The sequence below is a fragment of the Rhamphochromis sp. 'chilingali' genome (genome assembly GCF_963969265.1).
Source record: "Rhamphochromis sp. 'chilingali' genome assembly, chromosome: 8".
Lineage (NCBI taxonomy): Eukaryota > Metazoa > Chordata > Actinopteri > Cichliformes > Cichlidae > Rhamphochromis > Rhamphochromis sp. 'chilingali'.
This window is the reverse complement of record NC_137935.1, coordinates 31882667-31906790: the sequence shown is the minus strand read 5'-3', so window position 1 is coordinate 31906790 and position 24124 is coordinate 31882667. Positions and strand designations below refer to the sequence as shown.

Genomic DNA, 24124 nt, shown 5'->3' with positions numbered 1-24124 from the left:
AAGGACAAATTGAACAAAATCTCTCAACTTTACCTGAATTTTATAAATGAAAAGAAAACGTCTGCGTATTAATTCAATTCTCCGGTTTGGTAACCATAACTACACGCATGACACCCCTGCTTCTCATTGGTAGCTGCTCCGCTCAGTCCCGCCTAATACGGTTTGTAATTGGACAGACTGTTCAGATACAACCTTCCTATAGGCTGGCGTTCTGCACTACCATTCGTTAAACGAATACGCTTCCCGTCTTTCTTCACGCCTATTCACCCTGTGATTGGTTCGCAGTCAAGTTAGTCAAATTTTAACTTCCGGGTGTCGACTCGTTGCAAAATAGATCATTCCACTCTGCAGTCGTGGAAGTGGGCAGCCACTGAGATAAACCTGGAAAAATAGCGATAGGAAAAAAGTGAGTTACTTAATTTGGGAACATTATTTTGTTTTCATTCAGCACTTCTCCGTATACCTGTTGTTAACTTGGGTCTAATTTAGATACCGTTAGCTAGCTAGTCTGCGAGTCCACTAGTTACACAACCTGGATAACACCAGGAGCTAACTTAATAGCTAGTTGACATTCCCAGTTGGATGCATGTGTCGTTTTCTTTAATTCTGACATTTCTTGCAAACATACTTTGCCTATATGTGGTGTGGCTTACAGTTAGGAGGCTACACGTGACACCTCCCTCTTATAAAATGGGCAGCTGTGTATATTCAAGGTTAAACGGGGTGATGATCATCTTGCAGTTTTTGCCCAGAACTATTTCTTTTACATTTATATCTGAGGTCTCAAACTTCTACATTTTCTATAAATTATCAATTTTAGAGTATGGTGTGTGTGTGTTTGCTGTTTTGTATGCTGGCATTTTCCTGTATTGTCACTCAAACGTCTCATAACCTGTAACTTGAGTCCTCCTCTCTCCCTCCTCTGTGTTTGAAGTGATGCTGTCAGAAGTCCTGAAGGTGCTGCGAGGAGCTGGTAAAGTGGGCTCTTCACTGGTCTCCACTCAAGGCGAGCAGCTCCAATTAATGGCCTGCAACTCTTCCCTGGGAGCAGGGGTCAAAGTTGCTCAGGATGTGGTAGAAGGACTGGTTGGCACATTTATGGGTGGCAGCAGTCAGGTGAATTTAACTGAAAAATAAGCAGAAAGTAAAAAATAAGCTCTAAATGCAAAACAAGTCATACATAAAAGGAGCCATTAATGTCATAATTAAAAAACAAATAAACAAAACACTCTGTTCTTTGCTTGTCTTGAAAACAGCTGATTTAATCCCCTTTAGTTAAAGGTTGCTGCCTGCTTCAATCTGTGTGTAGTGGAAGAGGCAGACATATAGGTACTCACATTTTTGTGAGACTGTTCACTGACATTTCTGTATTCCCAAACCTTTTACTTCTGAAGGGGTAGATAAAAGTGCCAAACTCTTAACCTAACCTGATTATAAGCAAAAGTTCTAACCTATACAACATTTCATCTGACAGGCTAAAACTTGACATGTCATTGTATATTTTTTGTCTTGTTACCTGTAAATAATGACTTCAGTCACTTACTGATGCTCTTTTAAATGAGAGAGGGCTGCAAACCCACAATCTGCAAATTATAGCTACAAAAACTTGGATTACACTGCTCCCTAAACCGGCACTACAATAGTTCACTCAGCAATTTCTTTTTGTGTGTGTGCGTGTGTGTGTGTGTTTGTGCAGCAGCAGTCAGTACAGGAGGATGTGTTTCCGGATGCGGAGGGCTGGGAGAATATGGACCCTGAAGAAGCAGCCAAATGGGCTGTGGGGTCCCATTTCCCCCCTGCTGAAGGGGAGCACAGCCAAACAGAAACGGGACCTGCAGCACAGATGCACACAGGTATTACTGAGTGTTTATCGAATATCGGATGCACTAACAGAGGTTTACGGTAAGAATATAGAAATGGTATTGTTTGGTTTCCAGCATTGCTCCTTTTGCCTCAACAAATATAAAGAAACCATTTATTTAGGTACTGGTCTTTTTAAGTTTAACAAATACACATTTAAAAAAAAAAGAAAATAGCATCCTTAAGGCCTCCATACCACGTGGCGTGTATATTTCAGCCAGTTATTGGCCCTTAAGTATTGTATTTTTTTTTCTTCTCTCTGCATTAGGGGTATCTCCTAAATCAGGAATGGCAGGAGGCGGTGCAGGCTGGCCTGGGCAGGGTGCTCGCTTCCTTCACAACACCTCGGCCCTCCACCGGTACTACTTCCAGAGCAGGTCTCGCCACAACACTGTTGTGGCCAAGCTCACACCTGAGGACATCAAGAAAGCCCGGGAGGCAAAGCAGGCATTGGCCAAACCTGTCAAACAGAAGGTTGGTTTGAGGATGCCCGTGTGCAAATAGTCAGGTCCAAAAGGTTTTGAACAATGAAAAGTTTTGTGGTTTTGCCTCTGTACACCACCACAATGGAATTAAACCAAATGATAAGAGTGTGACTGAGCTGCAGACGTTCAGCTTTAATTCATTGGGTTTAATAAAAGTGTTATATAGTCCTGCACGATTACTTTAGTGGCTCCTAAAAATATTTTTATTTCATTGTCAGAAAAGCATAACTCTGCTTTTACAATCATGTTGTGTGACATTCCTGCTAATGTAAAAATCTTGGCATCAATATAAAATGGTCCTCATTTACCTTAACTGAATGCTCCTCTTAGAAGGCAAATCAAACAAATTTATTAAAAAATGGTACCAAAACAGAACACAAAATCAAATTAACAGGGCTCTGCCTTTATTTTTGCATTGTGTTCTGATCCTTTTCATTAACACTTCATTGCTTAACACTTCATCAAACCTAAAAGAAAAACTTAAATGTATTGAATGAACTGACCAGCTCAGCAATAACAAAAAGGCCCAAAAAACCCCAGAAGACAACTAAATGGTCAACGTCACATCATCTAACTAAGTTGAGGCACACCTCGACCCTTGTGGACGTATGCTTATCATCATCAAAGTCTACAGTCAAAAGATGCCTTGATGGATGGAAGTGCAGAGGGTTTACAATATGGTGCTGTGTGTGCTCTGATCAGATTCAACCAAATGTCTTGACCCAAAGCAAACTGCAGAAGCTACCAAGAGTTTCCCGATGCAGATTGTTCAATGACCATCTCATCCCAACCCATTAGAACAGCGTTTCAATTATCAAATACAAAAATGAATTCATAGAGACCCGCAAACAAACAGCAACTGGATTCAGCTGCAATAAAGGCCCGGCAGAGCAAGTAAGGAAACACAGCATTTGGTGATGTCCATGGATTCTAGGCTTCAGGCAGTTGTGTACTACAAAAAATTTTCATCCAAATATTCAAAAGAATCCATATATTCTGGATGGTCTTTATTATGTTTGTCCTGTTATGTTTGGGCCTCTGAAAATGTATCTAAAAGTGATGTGAATTCCTAAACGGTTAATGCAATACTTTTGTTAAAGACCTTGAATTTAAAAAGTCTGCACTTCATATCAGTGCATTATTTGATTCATGTCATGTGGGAATGCAAACAGAGAATGCTTATGGAGCTAACTGTATACACACATGCAGACAGATACAATTAATAATATGCATTATTGTGGATGTATATCGTTATATTACTTTGAGTTCATACATTTCATCTTATTTGAGTGAATGAACAGATGGTCAAAACCCATAATATTTATCTAATGAGTTTGTGTACATATTCAGTCTTTTTGACTTTTAGTGTTCGTTTAAATTATATTTTAATAATGATTTCTTTATGTGTGTTCTGTAAAAGGTATATATTTTTTCTCTTCCACCCACATGTCATTGTTCCCAGAGTTCACGAGGTCTTTTTAGTCCTATTTCTGCAGTAAAGTGAGATGCTGGAAGAGTTGGAAAAGAGTCAGTCACCACTACAGATATTATTAATAACATTTTTTTTCATTCACATGTTTGACTTTCTGCAGCTGAGCGACCGTGCCAAAGAGAGAAAGGTGCCCGCCACAAGAATCAGCAGGCTGGTTAATTTCGGGGGTGAGAATAATCTGTTTTTGTTTACCTGCTCAGTTTGTCTCTGGGTTTCAAATTGACTCCAGGAGCTGTCGGACAAAGATGATCGTTCACTAAAATGTCTAAGCTGGGAAACCCAAGTTTATCAAGTGGTGACATAAGAATGACTTGAATCATAACTCGGTGACCATCTTTAGTTGCAAAGAAAAAAAAGGGGGGGGGGGGCTTTGCTTAATAAATGCAATATGTTCCATGATGTCAGGTGTGGACAAAGACACAACTGAATGAATTTTTCTTACACCACAAAAATAGATTTTAAATGAAAATTTCAGAAAAAAATGTTCAGTAAGTAACTGGAGAAATGACTCGTCAGTACTTTGAAGCTCTGGTGTTGAGTGTTTTCTTTTTTTCCTGTTAAAAAAAAAAACAAACAAAAAAACTTTTTGATTAGTTGACTTGTTGAGGCATGTATGGTCCATTCTGCCGTCACTATTGTTTAGTGATTTGACTGCTGATTGAAATGTTGGAGGCTCTTTTCCCCACTTAGAATCTGTGAAATTGTGCTTCATGTGAGGAATTTCCTGAATACTAATGTAACCTTGAGCCTATGGTGTGAAATCTACAAATCAATCCCATTATGAAGCCTTCAATGTAAACCTAACAGTTCTGATGAGACACATTCAGTCACTTATGGATATTCTTGGAGTCTATTAACAATACTTTATTTGTTTTCTCATTGACAACTGTTGGTTATTAGCTTACCACTGTTACAATAAAAATAAAATTCTTGCTTCTTAATCATCAGAAGTCAAGAAGAGTTAAAGGTGTGGTAAAATATGTGGGGTAGTGGAGTATACTTCCATCCTGCTACATAGCAGCAACATCTGTGTGGGATTGGTGGTTTCCTCTAGCATGTCTTCAAGGGCCCTGCAGTTAAAATTGCTTCTGTCCCTCTGCTGCAGGATTGGCGGTAGGGCTGGGAATCGGTGCCATTGCAGAAGTGGCAAAGCAGTCACTAGGAGGCAAACAAAAAGCAGGTAAAGATGTTTTACTGCTGTTCTCTCCTTCCATCCTGTAAACGAGCCTTGTGTCCTACACTCTTGGCAGATTCAGCAGACAGATGGACGCCTGGTAAACCTTGAGTTGTTTCTAATGTGTCAATACCCGATAGGCCCAGGACAGGCTTTAGATCAGATATGCTAACAAGAATTTATAACGGCTTTACAGGGAGTGCAGAATTATTAGGCAAGTTGTATTTTTGAGGAATAATTTTATTATTGAACACCAACCATGTTCTCAATGAACCCAAAAAACTCATTAATATCAAAGCTGAATGTTTTTGGAAGTAGTTTTTAGTTTGTTGTTAGTTTTAGCTATTTTAGGGGGATATCTGTGTGTACAGGTGACTATTACTGTGCATAATTATTAGGCAACTTAACAAAAAACAAATATATACCCATTTCAATTATTTATTTTTACCAGTGACACCAATATAACATCTCCACATTCACAAATATACATTTCTGACATTCAAAAACAAAACAAAAACAAATCAGCGACCAATATAGCCACCTTTCTTTGCAAGGACACTCAAAAGCCTGCCATCCATGGATTCTGTCAGTGTTTTGATCTGTTCACCATCAACATTGCGTGCAGCAGCAACCACAGCCTCCCAGACACTGTTCAGAGAGGTGTACTGTTTTCCCTCGTAAATCTCACATTTGATGATGGACCACAGGTTCTCAATGGGGTTCAGATCAGGTGAACAAGGAGGCCATGTCATTAGTTTTTCTTCTTTTATACCCTTTCTTGCCAGCCACGCTGTGGAGTACTTGGACGCGTGTGATGGAGCATTGTCCTGCATGAAAATCATGTTTTTCTTAAAGGATGCAGACTTCTTCCTGTACCACTGCTTGAAGAAGGTGTCTTCCAGAAACTGGCAGTAGGACTGGGAGTTGAGCTTGACTCCATCCTCAACCCGAAAAGGCCCCACAAGCTCATCTTTGATGATACCAGCCCAAACCAGTACTCCACCTCCACCTTGCTGGCGTCTGAGTCGGACTGGAGCTCTCTGCCCTTTACCAATCCAGCCACGGGCCCATCCATCTGGCCCATCAAGACTCACTCTCATTTCATCAGTCCATAAAACCTTAGAAAAATCAGTCTTGAGATATTTCTTGGCCCAGTCTTGACGTTTCAGCTTGTGTGTCTTGTTCAGTGGTGGTCGTCTTTCAGCCTTTCTTACCTTGGCCATGTCTCTGAGTATTGCACACCTTGTGCTCTTGGGCACTCCAGTGATGTTGCAGCTCTGAAATATGGCCAAACTGGTGGCAAGTGGCATATTGGCAGCTGCACGCTTGACTTTTCTCAGTTCATGGGCAGTTATTTTGCGCCTTGGTTTTTCCACACGCTTCTTGCGACCCTGTTGACTATTTTGAATGAAACGCTTGATTGTTCGATGATCACGCTTCAGAAGCTTTGCAATTTTGAGACTGCTGCATCCCTCTGCAAGATATCTCACTGTTTTTGACTTTTCTGAGCCTGTCAAGTCCTTCTTTTGACCCATTTTGCCAAAGGAAAGGACGTTGCCTAATAATTATGCACACCTGATATAGGGTGTTGATGTCATTAGACCACACCCCTTCTCATTACAGAGATGCACATCACCTAATATGCTTAATTGGTAGTAGGCTTTCGAGCCTATACAGCTTGGAGTAAGACAACATGCATGAAGAGGATGATGTGGACAAAATACTCATTTGCCTAATAATTCTGCACTCCCTGTAATATGTGTTAAATGAGCAGTGCTTGATGATGTACCACTGCCTCAGCTTTTATGCTCCACTATCCACAGTTGTCTCAGTTTAAGGCCAGAGCTTATTTACATGCACCAGTTTAAATGAAATAAATGACTTCTGTCATGCTATGATACTCTTAATATGTTGCACCTAATATCATTACTAATACTGCTTCTGTTTACAGATGTAAGCTCCCTGCTCGACTCTCCCTTCCTGTCAGAGGCCAATGCTGAGAGAATAGTCAGCACTCTGTGTAAGGTCCGTGGAGCTGCTCTCAAGATAGGCCAGATGCTCAGCATACAAGGTACACGCTGTAACACGGGCTGCACGCAAAATGCTCTTTAGATGTCCTCACAGGATTTTTCTGACAGTGGCTTTTTCTCTTCAGACAACTCCTTTATCAACCCCCAACTGCAGAAGATCTTTGAGAGGGTCCGACAGAGTGCAGACTTCATGCCCACATGGCAGATGACTGTAAGCCCAAGACCTGTTACTGGCTCTTCAGCTATTTTCACACAATTATTTCAATTCAGTTTTATTTGCAAAGCTTGAAATGAAAACAACAGTCTCCTCAAGACTGTAAGGGGAAAGACCGTATAATAATAGAGAGAAAACCCCAACAATAGGGTGACCCTACCATGAGCAAGTAGTTGGCGACAGTGGAAAGGAACCCCCCCCCCCCCCCCCCCCCCCCCCCCCCCCCCCTTAAGTGGAAGAAACCTCTGGTAGAACCAGGCTCGGGAAGGGGCAGCCATCTGCCACGACCAGTTTTATCTAATCTTAGAAGCAGGAAATTGTCAGAATATGATGTGTGAGGACCCAAGGTGCAACACAAGTAGGTGGCAGTTTTTAAAAAGGCGAGTCCTTTATTGAGCTGTTAAAAATCTCATGAGGCAAAACACAAAACTAAGCCAAATGAAACTCACTAAGGAGCTGAGATGCTAGGGAACGAAGACCAGGAAACGGACTACACCAGGGAAATGAAATGAACAGTACACTGACGAAGGACAGAGGGAGACAGATACTGTCTATAAGCAGGAGGGTGATTAGGGGAAGTGGAGACACTTCCGGGCGGGAAATCATGAATAACAAGACAAGGGAAGTTAGACTGAACATAACGCACACGAGACAAGAGACTATCACAGTAAAACAGGAATCATCTTTTACAGAAACTGACTAACACATGCAGAGCGGACAGACATGGGGGGGCTGACTGGGGAAACAAGGGGATCACAAAAAGATAATAATGAAATGTTTCAAAACCAATAAGAAGAGCCAGAATATAAGCAGACACTACAAAGGTTATAATAAATGCTAAAGAAAACTCACAACAAAATACAAGAGAGCCAAATAAAACATTAGAGAATCTAAAAAAAACAAAGAATAATATAGTCTAAAGAAATTACAAACGCAAAACCAAGATTCTAAAAACCAATGATCCTAACAGAAACTGGAGGTCATCCAGGTCTTTAAGCCTTTAAGACATTTCTGCAGTTTAACTAAGGCTACGTTCACACTGCAGGTCTTAATGCTCAATTCCAATTTTTTGATCAAATCCGATTTTTTTTGTCTGCTTGTTCACACTACAAATAAAATGCGACAGCAAAGGCGCTCTAGTGTGAATCCTCAAAGCGGCCCGCATGCGCAAAAGAAGACGTCACACACAACGCGCTCTGTTTAGACCCAGAGCAAACAGTATTGTTTGACTGATGGCCTTAATATAAATACTTGTTTCAGACTTTACGTTTCCCAATTTTTTCTTTAAGTTATTTTGTTAGTTACATAATAATGTAAATAACCTAATAATTATCCTTATTGCTGTTTTAGAGGAGCGGTGCTTCAAAGGATAGTTGCAGATTTCTGTCAGAATCTGCAGGTTATACAGTACAAATAAAATGTTAACGTTTCTCCAACGTTGTCTTCCCAGCAGTTTCACTAACATCTACACGGGATGGCCAGGAAGCGTTCGCGATGTCTTCTCGGGTGCTGATAATTGGCGTCTGTCTTGTGTCCGTGACGTAAAAGACGGATTTAATGCGACATGACCATTCAAACAACAGTCGCTTTCTAAAACATCGGATTTGTATCGGATTCAGTACCACATACGAAAGTGACCCAGATCGGATTTGAAAATATCGGATTTGTCCCGTTCACACTGTCATAGCATGATCGGATATGAGTCGCATAGGGTCAAAAAAGTGGGATTTGATGCGCTTTCGCCTGCAGTGTGAACGTAGCCTATTTGTTGTGTGTTATCTGGCTTCATGGATAGATAGATAGAGCTGGGTATCATCTATCTGCCTAGCAATGAAATGCATGCTGTGCCTTCTAATGATACAGCCTGAAGGAACCATGTACAATGTGAATAAAATCAGTCTTGGCACAGAACCCTGTGGAACTCCATAATTAACCACAGTGTGTGACGACAACTGCCCATTTACATGAACAAACTGGAGATTATTACATAATTGTGATTCAAACCACTGCAGCACATTCCTTTCCAGTAATTTCTGACAGTATCTAAACAAAGTGGCTTTATGTCTGAATGAGCATCCTGTTTGCCTTTCCATAACAGGATTCTTACTAGACGACAAGTAATTCTATTTATACGTCACTTTGAATGCGCCACAAGTCTGAACCTCATCTTGACATGTATCCTGTCACGCATAGCGGGTGACACTGTTGCCTGTTAAATATCTTGTGCATCTCAGTTGCTCAGGTCTCTTAAAAACATGATTGTTTTTGAGCCTGTAACCACTCCTGCATTGTGGCTGGTTTACCCTCTACAGCATCTACTTCTTTAACTCTCCATAGGCACTCATAAATGGATTTCAAACAATACCCATCCATCCGTTTCCTTAACCACTTATGCAATTCAGGGTTGTAGGAGGCTGGAGCCTATCCTAGCTGTTACAGGGAAAGAGGTAGAGCACTCTCTAAACCAGTACACCAGTCTATTACAGGTCTAACACAGAAAGACGGACAATTATTTGGATGCAGTATCTTGTTATGGAACTGGATTTACAACTACTTCAGCTATGTATTCATTGCTTTTATTTTCTGATGATTTCATATAGTTTTCACCTACTATGCAAAAAGATTAATGTGTAGATACTACAGCACCAGTTTGGCCTTTTATTTTCTTATCATAAAAGGCCATTTGGATAGTTTGTAAATGCCTATATTGTTGTAATAAAAAGTTGAGCTTTTCAGGCAGCCCTATGCACAAATATCTCTACATTAAGAACATTATTCACTACACTTTTTGGTGTTTTGATGATTGTTATTGGGAGGAATTGTGCGCTGTCCTTCATGTCGGATCAGTGCTGTTGTAGCAGCACGTGGTTGCCAAACACCTTATTTAAGCCTTTTTCTTACATGTGCTATAGCTCGGGATCTTTAGCATTACCCAGTGTGATGTATGACAGTGCTGCAATCTGTGTTTCTGACTGTATAGAAAGTTCTGGAGGAGGATCTGGGGCCAGGCTGGCGAGAAAAGCTCTCATCCTTTGAGGACAAACCATTCGCTGCAGCTTCTATTGGCCAAGTCCACCACGGGGTTTTAAAAGATGGTAGAGAAATCGCCATGAAGATCCAGGTAGAAGCTTATCGACACACTTGCGCAGTCTGCGTTTCACTCTCTGCATTGGACTCGACCGTCTGTTTGTCACTTATTCTTCTCAGTACCCTGGTGTGGCAGAGAGCATCCGCAGCGACATAGACAACCTGATGGCAGTACTGAAAATGAGCGTGGCTCTGCCAGAAGGTAACAACTACAGGACTCTGTAGTGTCCTTTTTGTGTCTGACTTTCCTCAGAGCAGATTCAAAATCAGCAAGATGTATTTAGTCAATAAGAAATTCTGATTTTTATTCATTTATTTATTTATTTGTAATCTTAAAACAACTGTACATTGCAAGTTTGTATACTATGACTTTCACCCATGTGTAAATCATAACCAGTGTCTCCACTATTTAAGACCACAAGGTGGTGCTATAGATGCAGGTCAAACTAGCTTTTTATCCAAGAGAGGCTTGTTTCAGACATTAATGATTCTTTCATTATTAATAAAGAATTTGCATATTTATTTATTAATTGTCTAAAATAATAAGTAATTAGTTTATTTATGTAGTTTATGTGGTTTTCAACTTACCTGTTTGAGGGCTTTCCACAAACCTTTTCAAAGTTGTGTTGTTTAAGTGATTGCTGACACCGTTATTATAGGTGCATAATGGCTTGTAGTAGCTACAGAGCATAATTGGTGCAACCAGTTGAGTGACCACGCTGGATTTTAAGCTTTTATTTTATTAACCCACAGTGGAGAGATGACAGAATATGTGATGGGAGAGAATAATTAGATCCCTGGGGACATCTGTCCATGTCAGAGTAAAAGTGCTTATTTTTGTCAGTTGCGCTCTCGTCACGCTTTAATGCCAGATCAAATGAATAACTTGACATGAGCACAGCTCCATCTGTGGCAGGTCTTTTTTTTGCTCCCTGCTTATTTTTTTTTTCTTAAGACTTCTTCTTCAGTTTGGCTGGCAGTAGATAGCCCACTCAAAAACCTTTGCAGCAAACAGGATGAGTTTTATGGCTCAGTGTTTTTTCAGCAATCTGCAGAAATAATCTGTAAAGCCATGCACATCCTAGTGTTCAATAGAATGGTTGCTAGATCAGAAAATGTCAGATGTAAAAACAAATTGATCCACACACCGAGAAGTCAGGAAGGGAATTACACGGCTGATAAAAATATAATCTGTAAATGGGAGCTGTTTGCTGCGCGGAGCAAGCTCTTCGCATTTCATCCAGTGGCAGCAACACTTGCTAAAGCAAGTAGCGTTTTTGTGACTGTAGTTTTCTTTGTGCAGCTACAGTTGTTTATTTTCTTTGTGGTAACTGTACGCATTGCACTCTTTCACCAAACATCTCTCTTCATTTCTCACCCATGTTTGCACTGCAGCTCCGTGCCTCCCCTGAGCTTTCACACTGACACTCATATTGAATGTTAGGCACACTCTTTGGGGATCCTTTTCAATGTTGTCAGACACTTACAAAGACAATCGTAGCTTGTTGGTGGCAAATACTCACATTTTAACTCTGACACAGACTGTTGCCCTGTGGGATTACTCGCTCCCTATTGGATTAATTCATTTTTGTCCCAATTAACACTCTAAATAAAAAAAAAAAAATGGTAACCCAAGGCTTAGCTTGAATAATGCCTGGATTTTCTTTCACCTATAGCCCACCAGTATACCAAAATACACTTTTAATGCAATGCCTACAACCTGATGTTGATTTTTTTCTGTGTTCTCCCTGCTACAAACTCATGCAGTATATGAATTATTTTTAGACAGAAGCTACCCTGCTCTGTTAGAAGATGACATGGTCTGTGTGTTTTCTTTGCACCATTTATTTTTCCACAGGTCTGTTTGCAGACAGCAGCTTGGAGGTTCTACAGAGAGAACTGGCATGGGAGTGTGACTATAAGAGGGAAGCACAATGTGCCAAGAAGTTCAGGTAGGTTTCTGTTGAACCCAGGCCGGTGTTGTGCTGCTGTGTACCGTTTGAGCTACACTGACGTTACAGGGTGGATTCTTAATACTTATGTCCTGGTAGCTGCCACAGAACATATACATTCAACCTAAGCTGTCTGGGTACACGTCTAGCTGATGTATTGTTTTTTATAATGTACAGTATACCAGTAGAGGTGGCAGATTATATATATTTATTGTCTGCACTGAAGCACCGCAGCAATTTCCTAATGTTGTAAACCTCAACATCTGGCAATAAACCCATTCTGATTCTGATTCTGATTCTGATTCTGATATTTCAAGTGTAATTAGTAAATCAAGCATCACATTTAGCATTTCTTGGTAATCTTTACTTAATTATAATGCAGGCAGTTATGGTATAGTTAACCCTTGGTAGTACCTACGGCCATTTATCATCCACAGCGTTTTTTAATATTAGGCCATTTTCACTGTGTTGAATAGAATATAGCCAAACCTTCCAACCCTTTTTTTTTTCATTTTTCTTTAGAATTGCCGTCTCCGTTTATTCGATTAGCTTAAGGTGGCTAAGCTAAAAACCGCCATCCACATGAGGTCCTAGAGCCATAAATCGCCCCATTGAAACCCTTTATAAACGCTATTTTTCGCTATTTTTCACTGCACAATTATTACCGTTAATATCTGTGTGATGGCTTAGGTTTCGTTTTCATTCTGGACTCAAGGCCTTAGAATTGTAATTTTTTTATTTGGCCACCGGGTGGCGCCCTTGCTCCACATTTGATCCCTGCTGGAAAACAGCGGGCTTCTTGGAAAGACCTGCGGGAAATGAAGCCTCATTTCCGGCGTGCAGCGGCGGCCTCGCCCGCTGATCGGACGGGACCATTTTTTGGTCCCTAGGACCACGAGAGGGTGCAATTTTTTTTTTAGTCAACAGGAAATGACGTATTTATTGTCACGTGGTATCGGACGTGTGGGCTGGAAAAAGCAGTCCCCGGTGATCGTGCCCCGGTGATCGTCGCGACGTACCCCGGCAACATGCACTTATTTCGGCCTAGAGGAGGAGCATTTGCCGCCTGGAGACCATTTTCTGGTCCTGAAAAAAAAAAATAAAAGGCGATCGAAATGACTGTTCGTGCCAATCTTTAGTCCATCTAAAGGCCTAATTATAATAACAATTGAATATTACCTCAAATGTTTTTTTTGGAAAATATTCAAGTTTTATGTTTTTTGGGGCAAAAAAAGCAGTGCGCTCATGTGACCAAACCGGGATATAAAGGGTTAAAATCCGCGAAATGTAATTAAAACTTGACATGAATATTTCAAGGAGAAGTAGGTCTAAAAGATTGGCTAATTTAAAGTGGAATAAAATATTAATATAAAAATTTTTTATAGCACTTTTTTGGGCGTGGTCGATTGGGACCGATAGTGTGTGCATTTTATGAAATGCGCTCCTGCAAAAAAAATAAAAGGCGATCGAAATGACTGTTGGTATCAATCTTTGGTCCACCCAAAGGCCTAATTAAAAGTACAATAAAATATAACTTTCAAATGTATTTTATGGAAAATATTTCATTTTTTCATTTTTTTCGCCAAAAACGGCCGTGCGCTCATGTGACAAAACCGGGATATAAAGGGTTAAAATCCGCGAAATGTAATTAAAACTTGACATGAATATTTCAAGGAGAAGTAGGTCTGAAAGATTGGCTAATTTAAAGTGGAATAAAATATTAATGTATAATCTTTTTATAGCACTTTTTATGGCGTGGTCGATTTTTGGCTCTAGGACCTCATAAGGGGTACGTTTTTTAGGTACTACCAAGGGTTAATTTTAACTGTCTTTGCGTGTGATTTGAGATTGGTTTTGTATATTTTGGGTTTTGCATATTTTCCATTTTGCAAATAACCTAATCATAAATCATTAAGTTTTTTTTTTGTTTTGTTTTTTTCTTGCTCTCTCTCGTACCTCGGCCTTTAGATCACTGCTGGAGGGAGATGAGTTTTTCCAAGTCCCCGAGGTGATTGATGAGCTGTCAGGCCAGAGGGTGCTCGCCATGGAACTGGTGCAGGGCGTCCCACTGGACATGTGCGTAGAGCTGGACCAGGAGACCAGGAACCAGGTGTGTTTTACTTCAACAGTTAGGTGAATTTCATTCATTTGTCAGATGTCTAGGTGCTAGGGTTTGAACTGCGCTGGAATACAAGGGGATGTTATTGTGGTGGTGATGCTCAACTGGGTTAAAAAAAAAAAAAAGAAAGAAAAGAAAATCACATTAAGATGCTTCAGTTTAAAACATGCATAGTGAAGTAAAGGTCATCCAGTTTTACAGAAGACTCAGTGAAAATCATCCACGGGGCAGTCCTGGGCTGGGAAGCCTGCAATTAGAGGTCCATGACAGTCTGGAGCTCTAATTGTAGGAACCAATTAGAGCTGAAAGCCTCTGATGAGCAGGAGCAGATCGGATAGCTCTGCCCCCATACGAGGCTTTTGTTAAAGACTTACCCTGTTGCCAAGTCTAAATTTAAATATGCGTAGAGTTTGCGAGGTCTTCACCTTCCATTCGTAATTGGTAACAAAATTTAAAGCAATTTAATCATAAGTTTTGACATGTGTTGTACTCTGACAAGTGCAGATTCATATAAATCTCTCAGAACAAAATGACTTGGTGGTAAATTATTCAGCAGCACCTACAGTGCAGTGTGGAAGTGATACTCTGTGTCACTGTGGAAATATGTGTTTCAGAGCTGAGATAAGGCAACAAATTTTAGACAGAGTGGACACAGTGTGGCAGGGAATCACAGCACCATGAGAAGGCTACACAGGATAGGATCCAAAGGGTGGAAGGAAATGTCACATTGTTAAATGACAGCATGATGGTGAACACAAGCCTCTTCTCTCCACTTCAGATCTGTTCCAGCATCCTGCAGCTGTGTCTCAGGGAGCTGTTTGAGTTCAGATTCATGCAGACGGATCCAAACTGGGCCAACTTCTTCTACAACTCAGACACCAACAAGGTGGGGCAGTCATGCCATGTTTAAACCAATGTTAAATGTTAATAGGGATGTCAAATACAGCAGATTCATTCCACTCTTGTCTTTAGGTTGTTCTTTTGGATTTTGGAGCGTGCAGAAGTTACCCAGAATCCTTCACAGACGACTACATACAGGTATGATAAATCTGCCCGCAGTCAACCTCGCAACATGATTTATGCATGAAGGTTTCTCTCAATAATTTAACGTCGGAGCCTTTGGTTAAATTTTGTGTCAGCCAAGGCAAAAAAAAAAAGATTGTGAACAGTCGCATGCATGTGCACACATTCAGCCTGAAAGTGGAGCTCTGTAAATAAACAAGATTGTGTTGTGTGCTCAGGTGATTTATGCAGCTTCTGTCGGCGATCGAGCCACCGTTCTTTCCAAATCCAAGGACCTGAAATTCCTGACGGGCTTCGAGGCCAAGGTAGTTTTATTTTAGTCGCTGCTGCTGCTTATTTTTGATATGCTTTATCTGTTTTTGTCTCTTTTGTGTTCTCAGTTTGTTTGCATTCAGCACTGTTTCACTGCAGCGCACAGCCCTTATGCTCTTACCCCGTTTCACTAGTCTCCCTTTTGTTTTCAGTAGATAAATGCAATATGATGCTTACCTGATTTATAACTTTGACTCATTTCAAGTTAAAGGGTCTCTTGTCATGCACCCGAGGACTGCTTGCAGAGTTGCTGCTCTGTGGAAGTCCAGTTCTAAACATTTAAGGTTGCCCTTCTGCTATTTCATCTCTTCTGTATCAAACTGCTAATGACAGTCATTTCTCTGGTTACAACCCAGAGACCAAGCAGGAGTCGTCCACAGTGTTGTAGCCCAAAGGCAGCGCTTCAGGTCAGGAGCGTGGGAGGAAATTAAGCAGAAAAAACTTAAGCTGTTGTTTGCTGGCAAACAGCAACCTGAAATAACAGGAGTTTTGTGGTCACACGATTGGAATCTTTACTCACCTGATTTGACTCCTTGCTCCTCGGTCCCCCTCAAGTTGAAGCATCATTGTTTTGACACGCTTGAGCAGATGTGGCAAAGGGAAACAGTGGATTTTACACACAGTCTTAAAATTACAGCTGCAGTAAAAGCAGATTAGAGGTGCACAAGAAGAAGATCTTGAAGAGGAGATCTAAACTACTTCCATGGCTACAGGTGTATAAGGTCAAGCACCTGGGCATGCAGACTGCTTCTACAAACATTTAAGAAATAATGGCTCAGCAAATTCCAGCGTGGTACTGTCATAGGATGCCACGTGTGCGACAAGTCCAGCCGTGAAATTTCCTCTCTGCTAAATATTCCACAGTCAGCTGTTTGTGATATTTAACAAAGTGGAAGTTAATGGTAATGAAAGCAACTCAGCCATGAAGCTGCACACCAGTGCACAAAGCAGGTCCTTAAAGACACAGATGAGTGAGTTTGGTGTGGAAGAACTTGACTTTATGGGGTGGCTGTAGCTCAGGTGGCAGAGCAGGTCAGCCACTAGTCAGAAGGTTGGTGGTTCGATCCCAGGCTGCCTCCTGGCTGCATGCCAAATATCCTTGGGCAAGATACTAACCCCATGTTTGCCTACTGGTGGTGGTCAGAGGGCCCGGTGGCGCCAGTGTCCGGCAGCCTCGCCTCTGTCAGTGCGCCCCAGGGCAGCTGTGGCTACAATGTAGCTTGCTATCGCCAGTGTGTGAATGTGTGTGTGTGTGAATGGGTGAATGACTGAATGTAGTGTAAAGCGCTTTGGGGTCCTTAAGGACTAGAAAAGCGCTATACAAATGCAGGCCATTTACCATTTGACTGGCTTGACCTCAACCCGATAGATATTGAAGACTGTTAGCCAGGTCTTCTTGTCCAACATCCGTGTCTGATCTCACAAATGTGCTTCTGGAAGAATGGTCAAAAATTCCCATAAGCACACTCTTAATTGTGGAATATGGCTTATTAAACCCTATGGATTTATAATGAGATGTCACTCAAGTTCAGATGCGTGTGAAGGCAGACAAGCAAGTACTTTTGGCGTGTATCAGCCTATGTGTGCTATTAAAGTGTCATTTATTATATGAAATATGACTCAGTTAAAGAAAATGCATGTAATTATATATACAGTCCAAGATATCATGCATACTTAATGCTCTGACATTAACATGCCTGCTGTAATTCTTCTTCCTGCTCCACGACAGGCCTTCGCAGATGCTCACGTGGAAGCGGTGATGATTCTCGGTGAAGCCTTCGCATCCGCCGAGCCCTTCGACTTCGGCACTCAGAGCACTACTCAGCGCGTTCAGAGCCTCATCCCGGTCATGCTCCGCCACCGCCTCACCCCTCCACCTGAGGAGACCTACTCCCTCCACCGCAAGATGGCCGGCTCCTTCCTCATCTGCTCCAAGCTGAAGGCGAAAATACCGTGCAAGGACATGTTCCTCGATGTGTACCACGCCTACATGCAGCGTAGGCAGGCCGGGCATGCAGCGCAGGCTAGGGCTTAGCAGTTCTGAGACAAGTTTCTTAATTTGCCTTTCTCAGAGTGGCTCAGGAGTACAGAGACAGAAAAGAGTCACACTTAACTCCACAAGTGGAGCCACTGGATTGGACGTACATCGTGTCAGTAATAACAGACTTTGCCAGCGTGCTCTAACAAGGACCACAAATGACTTTTGCTGCTACACGTCACTCACATCAGTGTGAGGATGTTGTTAAGGATGTCCAAACACAACATTTTGGTGTGACCTTTACTTTTATGTACAGATAGAAATTAAACAATGACCTGATCACAGAGAAGTGCAGGCTTTCTGATTAGATTTTGTAAAAGTAAACACACAAAGCAAGGAGAGCTGCATGTTCTGTTTGTCCTCCCAGCTTCAGCTGGGTTTGCCTGCGAGCTCCACCTTATTTTTAAGTGGAGTGAGTATCTTCTATCTTGGGGGTGATGATACTGCCCCTGCACTGAATCACAGATGCTGCCAACTGCCGAGTCCTGTTTTTATAGAAGGCATTTTGTGCTTGCTGATGAGTTGGTGAATAAAGCTTTCACCTAAATGTGATGGCTGCCAGCCGAGATGACCAGATTATCAGATTAGTTAGAGAAGACAGTCTAATGGACCCTACAAAATAATGGCCTTGCATTATAAAGTGCACTTGGCATAAAACTCCATAACATGAAGTACCGTCAGCTCTTTTTCATGCTTATTTATTGCAAATACCTGCACTGTATCTTTAGAAGGCAGTGTGCTGTGCATGTTTTACTTTTGTAATGAAATAAAATCTGAAACAGTATTGTTTGTGTGTTTGTCACCAAGTGAGCTTTACTGGCAGGTGTCTACAAACAAATGATTCTTCCACACCCTATTGATCTTTCCGTTTCACATTTAGACCTGTTTTGGGAAATGTCAGTGACCGGAGGCCATGTTTGACCTCACCGTTTTCCTGCAATGGTCTTGTATTGACAGTTACGCGTAATAATAGTAGTTGAGCTGAAACAATGTTAGATTTGAGCTAATGGTGGCATTGATGGAGCTGTGTTTTCCAGGAACTATTTTCGTTCCAAGGCAGTGCTGCCAGTTTAGTCTGCGACCAAGCCATTAGAGCACTACGCAGCTGCCTGCAAGGCTCTCACACAATCATGGGAGCAGAAGTATTGGGCCTTCACTGGCATTATAAAAACCTGATGGAGAGAGAGAGATTGGGGAGGGGGCTTTAACTGAGTCCTTCCATTGAGCTCCACGACGTCCTGCACAGTACAGCTGCTGAGCTGCTCCTACAGCGAGGTCTGCTCGTTCCTGCACTCTGCATTGGAATCAAGTTTATTTTCCTGAGTCTTGGAAATGGGCCGCTGCACATGTACAGAGAAGAAAAAGCACATTCTTCTCTTGTAGTTTCACGCAATGGAAAGTTGAAGTGCTTCTCTGCGTGTAAGAAGCAGCTGGCTTCAGTTTATTGGCGCAGAGTTAGCCTTTTTTTTTTTTTCTTGGTCTCAGCCCTTTCACTGAGGCTCAACATTGGACCGGTGTGAGGTGATTTCTACCAGAACCAACCCGTTTATGAAGTGTTAAATGTGGTGCGTATGTGAAAACGTATTGTCATTGAAGGTGTCACTGTTTACATTTTGTTTGTGTGTAAAGACAAAGAGTGAGTAGCAGTTTTGGTGAAAACTGACCATGATGGAAGCAGTCTCAAACTTTCTCCTCTCCAACATTAAGTAGGATGCAATATATGATTCACTTATAAAATACCTACCCACATATGTAATAGTCAGAATTACTGCCACCTTTGTCACTAGTTTTAATCAGACCAGTTTTAATCAGGCTATTGCAGATTTACTGGTATGTTTTTCTTCTAGAATATGATGTTGAAAATGGTTTTTGACAAGCTCCAGCAACATGTTTGTATACAATCTGAGCACTGTTTGCAGCACAGTATTCATCACAGCTGTGTGTGATGTAGTTTCTGAAGTATATCGCCAGAAAAATACACGCTTAACACTTACAAACCCGGGCTGCCACTCCTGTTAGCTGAGAACAGGAAACTGAGGGAACAATTCCCACAAGCTCACCAAAACTGGACAAAAAAAGCTTGGAAAAAATCGCCTGGTCTGATAAGTCTCTGTTTCTGTTGTGACATTTAGATTATAGGCTCCATGTCCAGGATCATTCCTTTGTGGCTACAGTGTACCCATCTTCTAATGGCTGCTTCCAGCATAATCCCGCACCTTGTCACAAAATTTAAATCATCTCAAACTGGTTTCTTGAAACTGACAGTCAGTTTAATCTGTAGTCACCAGATCTCAATCCAACAGTGCACCATTGAGAGTGAGAGCTTCCAGCTGACAAATATGCAGCAACTGTGTGATGCTGTCATGTCAATATGGACCAACATCTGTGAACATCGTGAAGGGCTAACATCTGTTTTCACGACTTTGCTGAATCTGTGCTACAAAAAATGAAAGAAGTTCTGAAGGAAGGTCTGATCTGGTGCTAGGAAAGTGTAACTAATAAAGCAGCCATGCGTTCAGTATGGACTTTTTAACATTTAACAATCTACGAACTTTCTACATCATTGCTTCACAATATGTAAAATACTGTGTTCTTAAAAATCTTTGAAGAGAAAGTGCTTGTAATCTTGGAGAAATTCAGTGTTAATTTAACTACATTTGCAAAATATAGTTAAAATTTTGTGCCTTGCTAAAATGGGCGGGTGTCCTCTTAGGGCGGAGATATCAAACTTGTGGGCCACATACAGCCCACTTTGATGTTAAGTGGGCTGAACCAGCAAACCTTCCCCTTCTGTCAGTGTAAAGTAATTTAACTAAACATTTAATTGCATTTAATACAAGAAAAAGAAGTGTAATTTCAACAGTGGGTATCAGTTGTTGTACATGAAAAAGAAATGCAGTTGTAGTAAATGAAAGACATCTGTCAGAACAAATAAACACATTTGTAAAATGACAGAAAAACGTTCTGGTAGCTCACTGCCCAGACATATTTCACATTCATTCACTGACAATGAAGCTAAAAGTGGGCTGGACTGGAGTCTTTGTCGGCCGATTCTGGCCCCCGAGCCTTATGTTTGACACCTGTGTTTTAGGGAGGCACGGGGACTTTCTTAAAACAGGGCTATAGTAAACCGTGAATCACAGCAGGTTAGATGCCGCACGGTGGCGCAGTAGAGCAACAGAACCACAACGCTGTGCTTTTTTTTTCTTTTCTGGAAAACATCAATGGGAAGAGTAGATTTGCATGTCCGGCCGTCTGTGCCAATGGGCGCACTGGGAAGGCTGGGTTAGCGGGTGGAGCCGGGGGAAGCAGCCCAGTAAGTGCACAGTCAACAACCAAAGCATCCGAGATTACTACACCGATTCCACCGAAATCAGCCCCCCCTCCCGAAACCCCGAGTCGGTGCCTTTTTGGGGAAATATCGCTTTGATTGCACGAATAAGACAGACTCCCTGCTTTTTTAATTTTTAAAAAAAAATTGTGCCTGCGTGTTTATGTGTGTGTGCGTGTGTGTGTAGGCTACGCCGACCAGGTTGTTTTGCGGCTCCACGTCGCCTCCACTCCATCGCTTTGGTAGTGCGGATGAAGAGGGGATTTTTGTGAAATTACACATTCCGCCTGATTCTCGTACAGGGCTCATTTATTTGTGTCCGAGGTCCTGGATTTACACAGAGGAGGAGGAGCGGGGAGCCGATCATCCGTCGTTCTCTTGGGTGAGTTCACTGGATTCGCGTCCAATCTGGCATCCCGATTTGCTGACACTTCCAGCCTTATTTAGCAATCCGGTAATGTCTCCATAACGACTGGACCCACAACCAAGAATGGAGCCATCCACTCAGCGTGCGTTTAAATTCTTGATGTAAATAGTTTGGGAGCTGATTTAATGTTTCATTGGAAGTGCACCGCTCTGATATGGACCTCGCCAGCGGGCCCATATATGTGAAATGAATGAAATGTGGCAGCCTTGGTCTTTATGATAACAGCTCACAGCTGTGATCCATCACCAAAGACCACAACTACACTGTGCCTGGACTCTGATCGACTCTTTCACGCCAACTGCGTGCGCACAGGTTGTCTAATTGTGCAGGAGTCTCCAGATAATGCTCTAAAAATTTAAGAAAAACTCCAACTTTATTGTTGTATTGATGATCTATAGGTGTTATAACCACCCTATTACAGCATTTGTGGTCTGGAAATCAGCTTTATTTGATCTTTAGTGGCAAGGTGAATGAGATAATGTGTTATTGATTGAACTGAAAGTAGTAACTTATTGGTTCATGGGATTGTTTTAGTTTTAGCCAACCTCAGCTTGTGTGCAGAGGCCAATATTTCCATGCATCTCCAGGATTTTCTGCATTATCTCTCCATTGCATCACACCATGTGGGGAATCGTGCCTTTTGGGCGTGTTTGCATCATTTTCAAAGTTTTCTTCCAAGGGTGTATCTTTCTTTGTCTCATTGCTGCTTGTTGTGTTTTGGAAAGAATGTAAAGACGGGGGGCAAAGGATGCAAAGTGCATCGAGAACAGTGACACAATGCAAATTACATACATGCACACGCAAAGCGTGGCACATACCTTCGTACATAGGGCTGGGTAATGCATGCAGCTCTATTGACTGTGGAGCTCCATCTGTTCCATGACATGGCATTCCTCAGACAGGCAGTCATGCTGTTAGGGCTGGTCTGTGCTGACCCACTGGCTCAGAGTGAGGACACAGGAGTCACTTAGGGTGTGTTAAAAGCGTAGTACTCTTAGAGTACTAGTAGAGAGGGGCGCAGACTGTCTCCTGCCATTGGTCCTAGACTATTTGCATGTGCAGCTGGAGGGTAAGGCTTAAGTTGAGGCTTGTGGGGCTAGTCTCAGTCATGGATTAAGCTACAGCATGAGGAGTTTGTTTTGGAGTGTGTTCTGTAATGAGGCATGATTTGATTTAGAGATGTGGCTAAAATATGGTAAGGTTTAGTCCACACCTGCAACTTACTTGAGGTTAGGTTTGTGAGTGAAGCTGAATGGAGAATAAGTGGAATCTACAGTTATGGTTTCAGGATGGAGAACAGGAAAAAAACAAAACATGTTTGCTCCAAAGTTTGGCTTAGAAAGGCTGGAACGGGCCTGGGGCAAGTGACTCTAGAGGACTGATGATTAGATTTATGATGAGGCTGAAAAGAAGGGTTTGTGTGGTTAAAAGATCAGATCTCAGTTTGGTGTAAAGAAGGGCTAGTGCAGTCTAGCTACGGGACCTGAACGAAGAACAGATTGGTTTAGAGACTGGCTGTAGAGGTTGTAGTTTTGGGACAATCTGAAGCTTGAGACATACTAACGTGATCTGGGACTTCAACTAATGAAGGAGAACACGCGATTAAAAGGTGGGGCTGGAAGAAGTTTGCTCTAGGGATGTGACTAGAGGCACGCTATGTCTCCAGAGCCAAGGTAAGCTGGGAGGGAGAGAGGGAGGAGTGGCAACTCTGGAAGTCCAAACCAAGTGACTGCTGAACATAAATCGCCTCTGATGTAGCTAATCACTGCTGCACTTCAGTCATCACAACTAGAACATAATTACACCGCCCCCATATACACAGCAGCACACACACACACACACACACACACACATCAATGCATAGACACACACACACACACACTCCATTTCCCCTCAGACCATTTCCCCTGTCCTCGAGCTCTGATTGCTGCATTAGGACTTGGCTGTCTTTTGTTTTCCACATACACGCACACACGCACATAAACGCACAAGGGGGAGGGTTGGGCCAGCTGAAACCACAATACAGGGGGGCGCAAAGGTCATCCAGCTGGCCAATCAGAGCGATGTCTGGGTTAGCTGGTAGTGGAGGAGGGCGTTGCTCCCCCCCTTTGTGCTGGTCAGGGTGGGTCTCCTAAACAAGCAGCACCACTTCCAGCCCCGTCCCCGCTACTGCCGGCCCGGCAGCAAGGCCGTGCTTCCTCAGGGCAAAGTACAGCAGCCCCTGGCGACTGTGTGGGACTGCAGGTTAGGGTCTTTTTTAGGTTGTAGAGGAAATCCTTTCTTAGTTTGTGAATAGTTTGAAGATCTTTTGTAAATGCTTCTTCAAAACTTGATTTGTTGCTGAGAAAGATTACAAGTATGAAAAGTTATGACTGAAACTATAAATTATGTGTGGAGCGCCACTGAGGTGTTTATTCCAAATTGACTGCAGTGCTGCTCGGTGACTGCTTGTGTAAAGAGGATTTTTTTCTTCTTCTGCTGTGTGCACAGCAGTTGTGATGTGTGGGTGTTAATGAATGAAAGCAAAAAAAAAAAAAAAATACTCCACAAATAAAGCCCGTAAATTGATTACAGAATTCT

The 24124-nt window shown here is 42.0% G+C and overlaps 2 protein-coding genes across 3 annotated transcripts in view; both read left to right on the top strand.

Moving 5' to 3' along the window:
• The first annotated feature begins 274 nt into the window (after window positions 1-274).
• On the top strand, window positions 275-18570 carry coq8b (coenzyme Q8B). Of its 2 annotated transcripts, none has more exons than XM_080890080.1 (16): window positions 275-406; window positions 935-1116; window positions 1700-1853; window positions 2129-2334; window positions 3938-4004; window positions 4943-5017; window positions 6963-7082; window positions 7167-7252; window positions 10236-10376; window positions 10463-10544; window positions 12201-12294; window positions 14263-14404; window positions 15192-15299; window positions 15386-15451; window positions 15655-15741; window positions 17478-18570. In XM_080890080.1, coding segments are annotated over exons 1-16 (1917 nt in total). In that variant the 5' UTR covers window positions 275-405; the 3' UTR covers window positions 17784-18570. The 2 variants fall into 2 exon arrangements, with proteins under 2 accessions (XP_080746206.1, XP_080746205.1); XM_080890079.1 differs by having other exon boundaries at window positions 1697-1853.
• A 2531-nt stretch (window positions 18571-21101) lies between these two features.
• Window positions 21102-24124, top strand: part of numbl (NUMB like endocytic adaptor protein) — a 65203-nt gene continuing 62180 nt past the window's right edge. Inside the window, exon 1 of the mRNA XM_080888917.1 lies at window positions 21102-21499. The gene's annotated coding sequence lies outside the window, so the exon portion shown is untranslated. The remainder of the gene's footprint in view (window positions 21500-24124) is intronic.

Bases quoted from the DNA above. Each gene is read 5' to 3' on its own strand.
- coq8b (XM_080890079.1), top strand. The intron at 12,295-14,262 runs GTAGGTTTCTGT...CTCGGCCTTTAG, and splicing joins CAATGTGCCAAGAAGTTCAG to ATCACTGCTGGAGGGAGATG. The intron at 15,452-15,654 runs GTATGATAAATC...TTGTGTGCTCAG, and splicing joins TCACAGACGACTACATACAG to GTGATTTATGCAGCTTCTGT.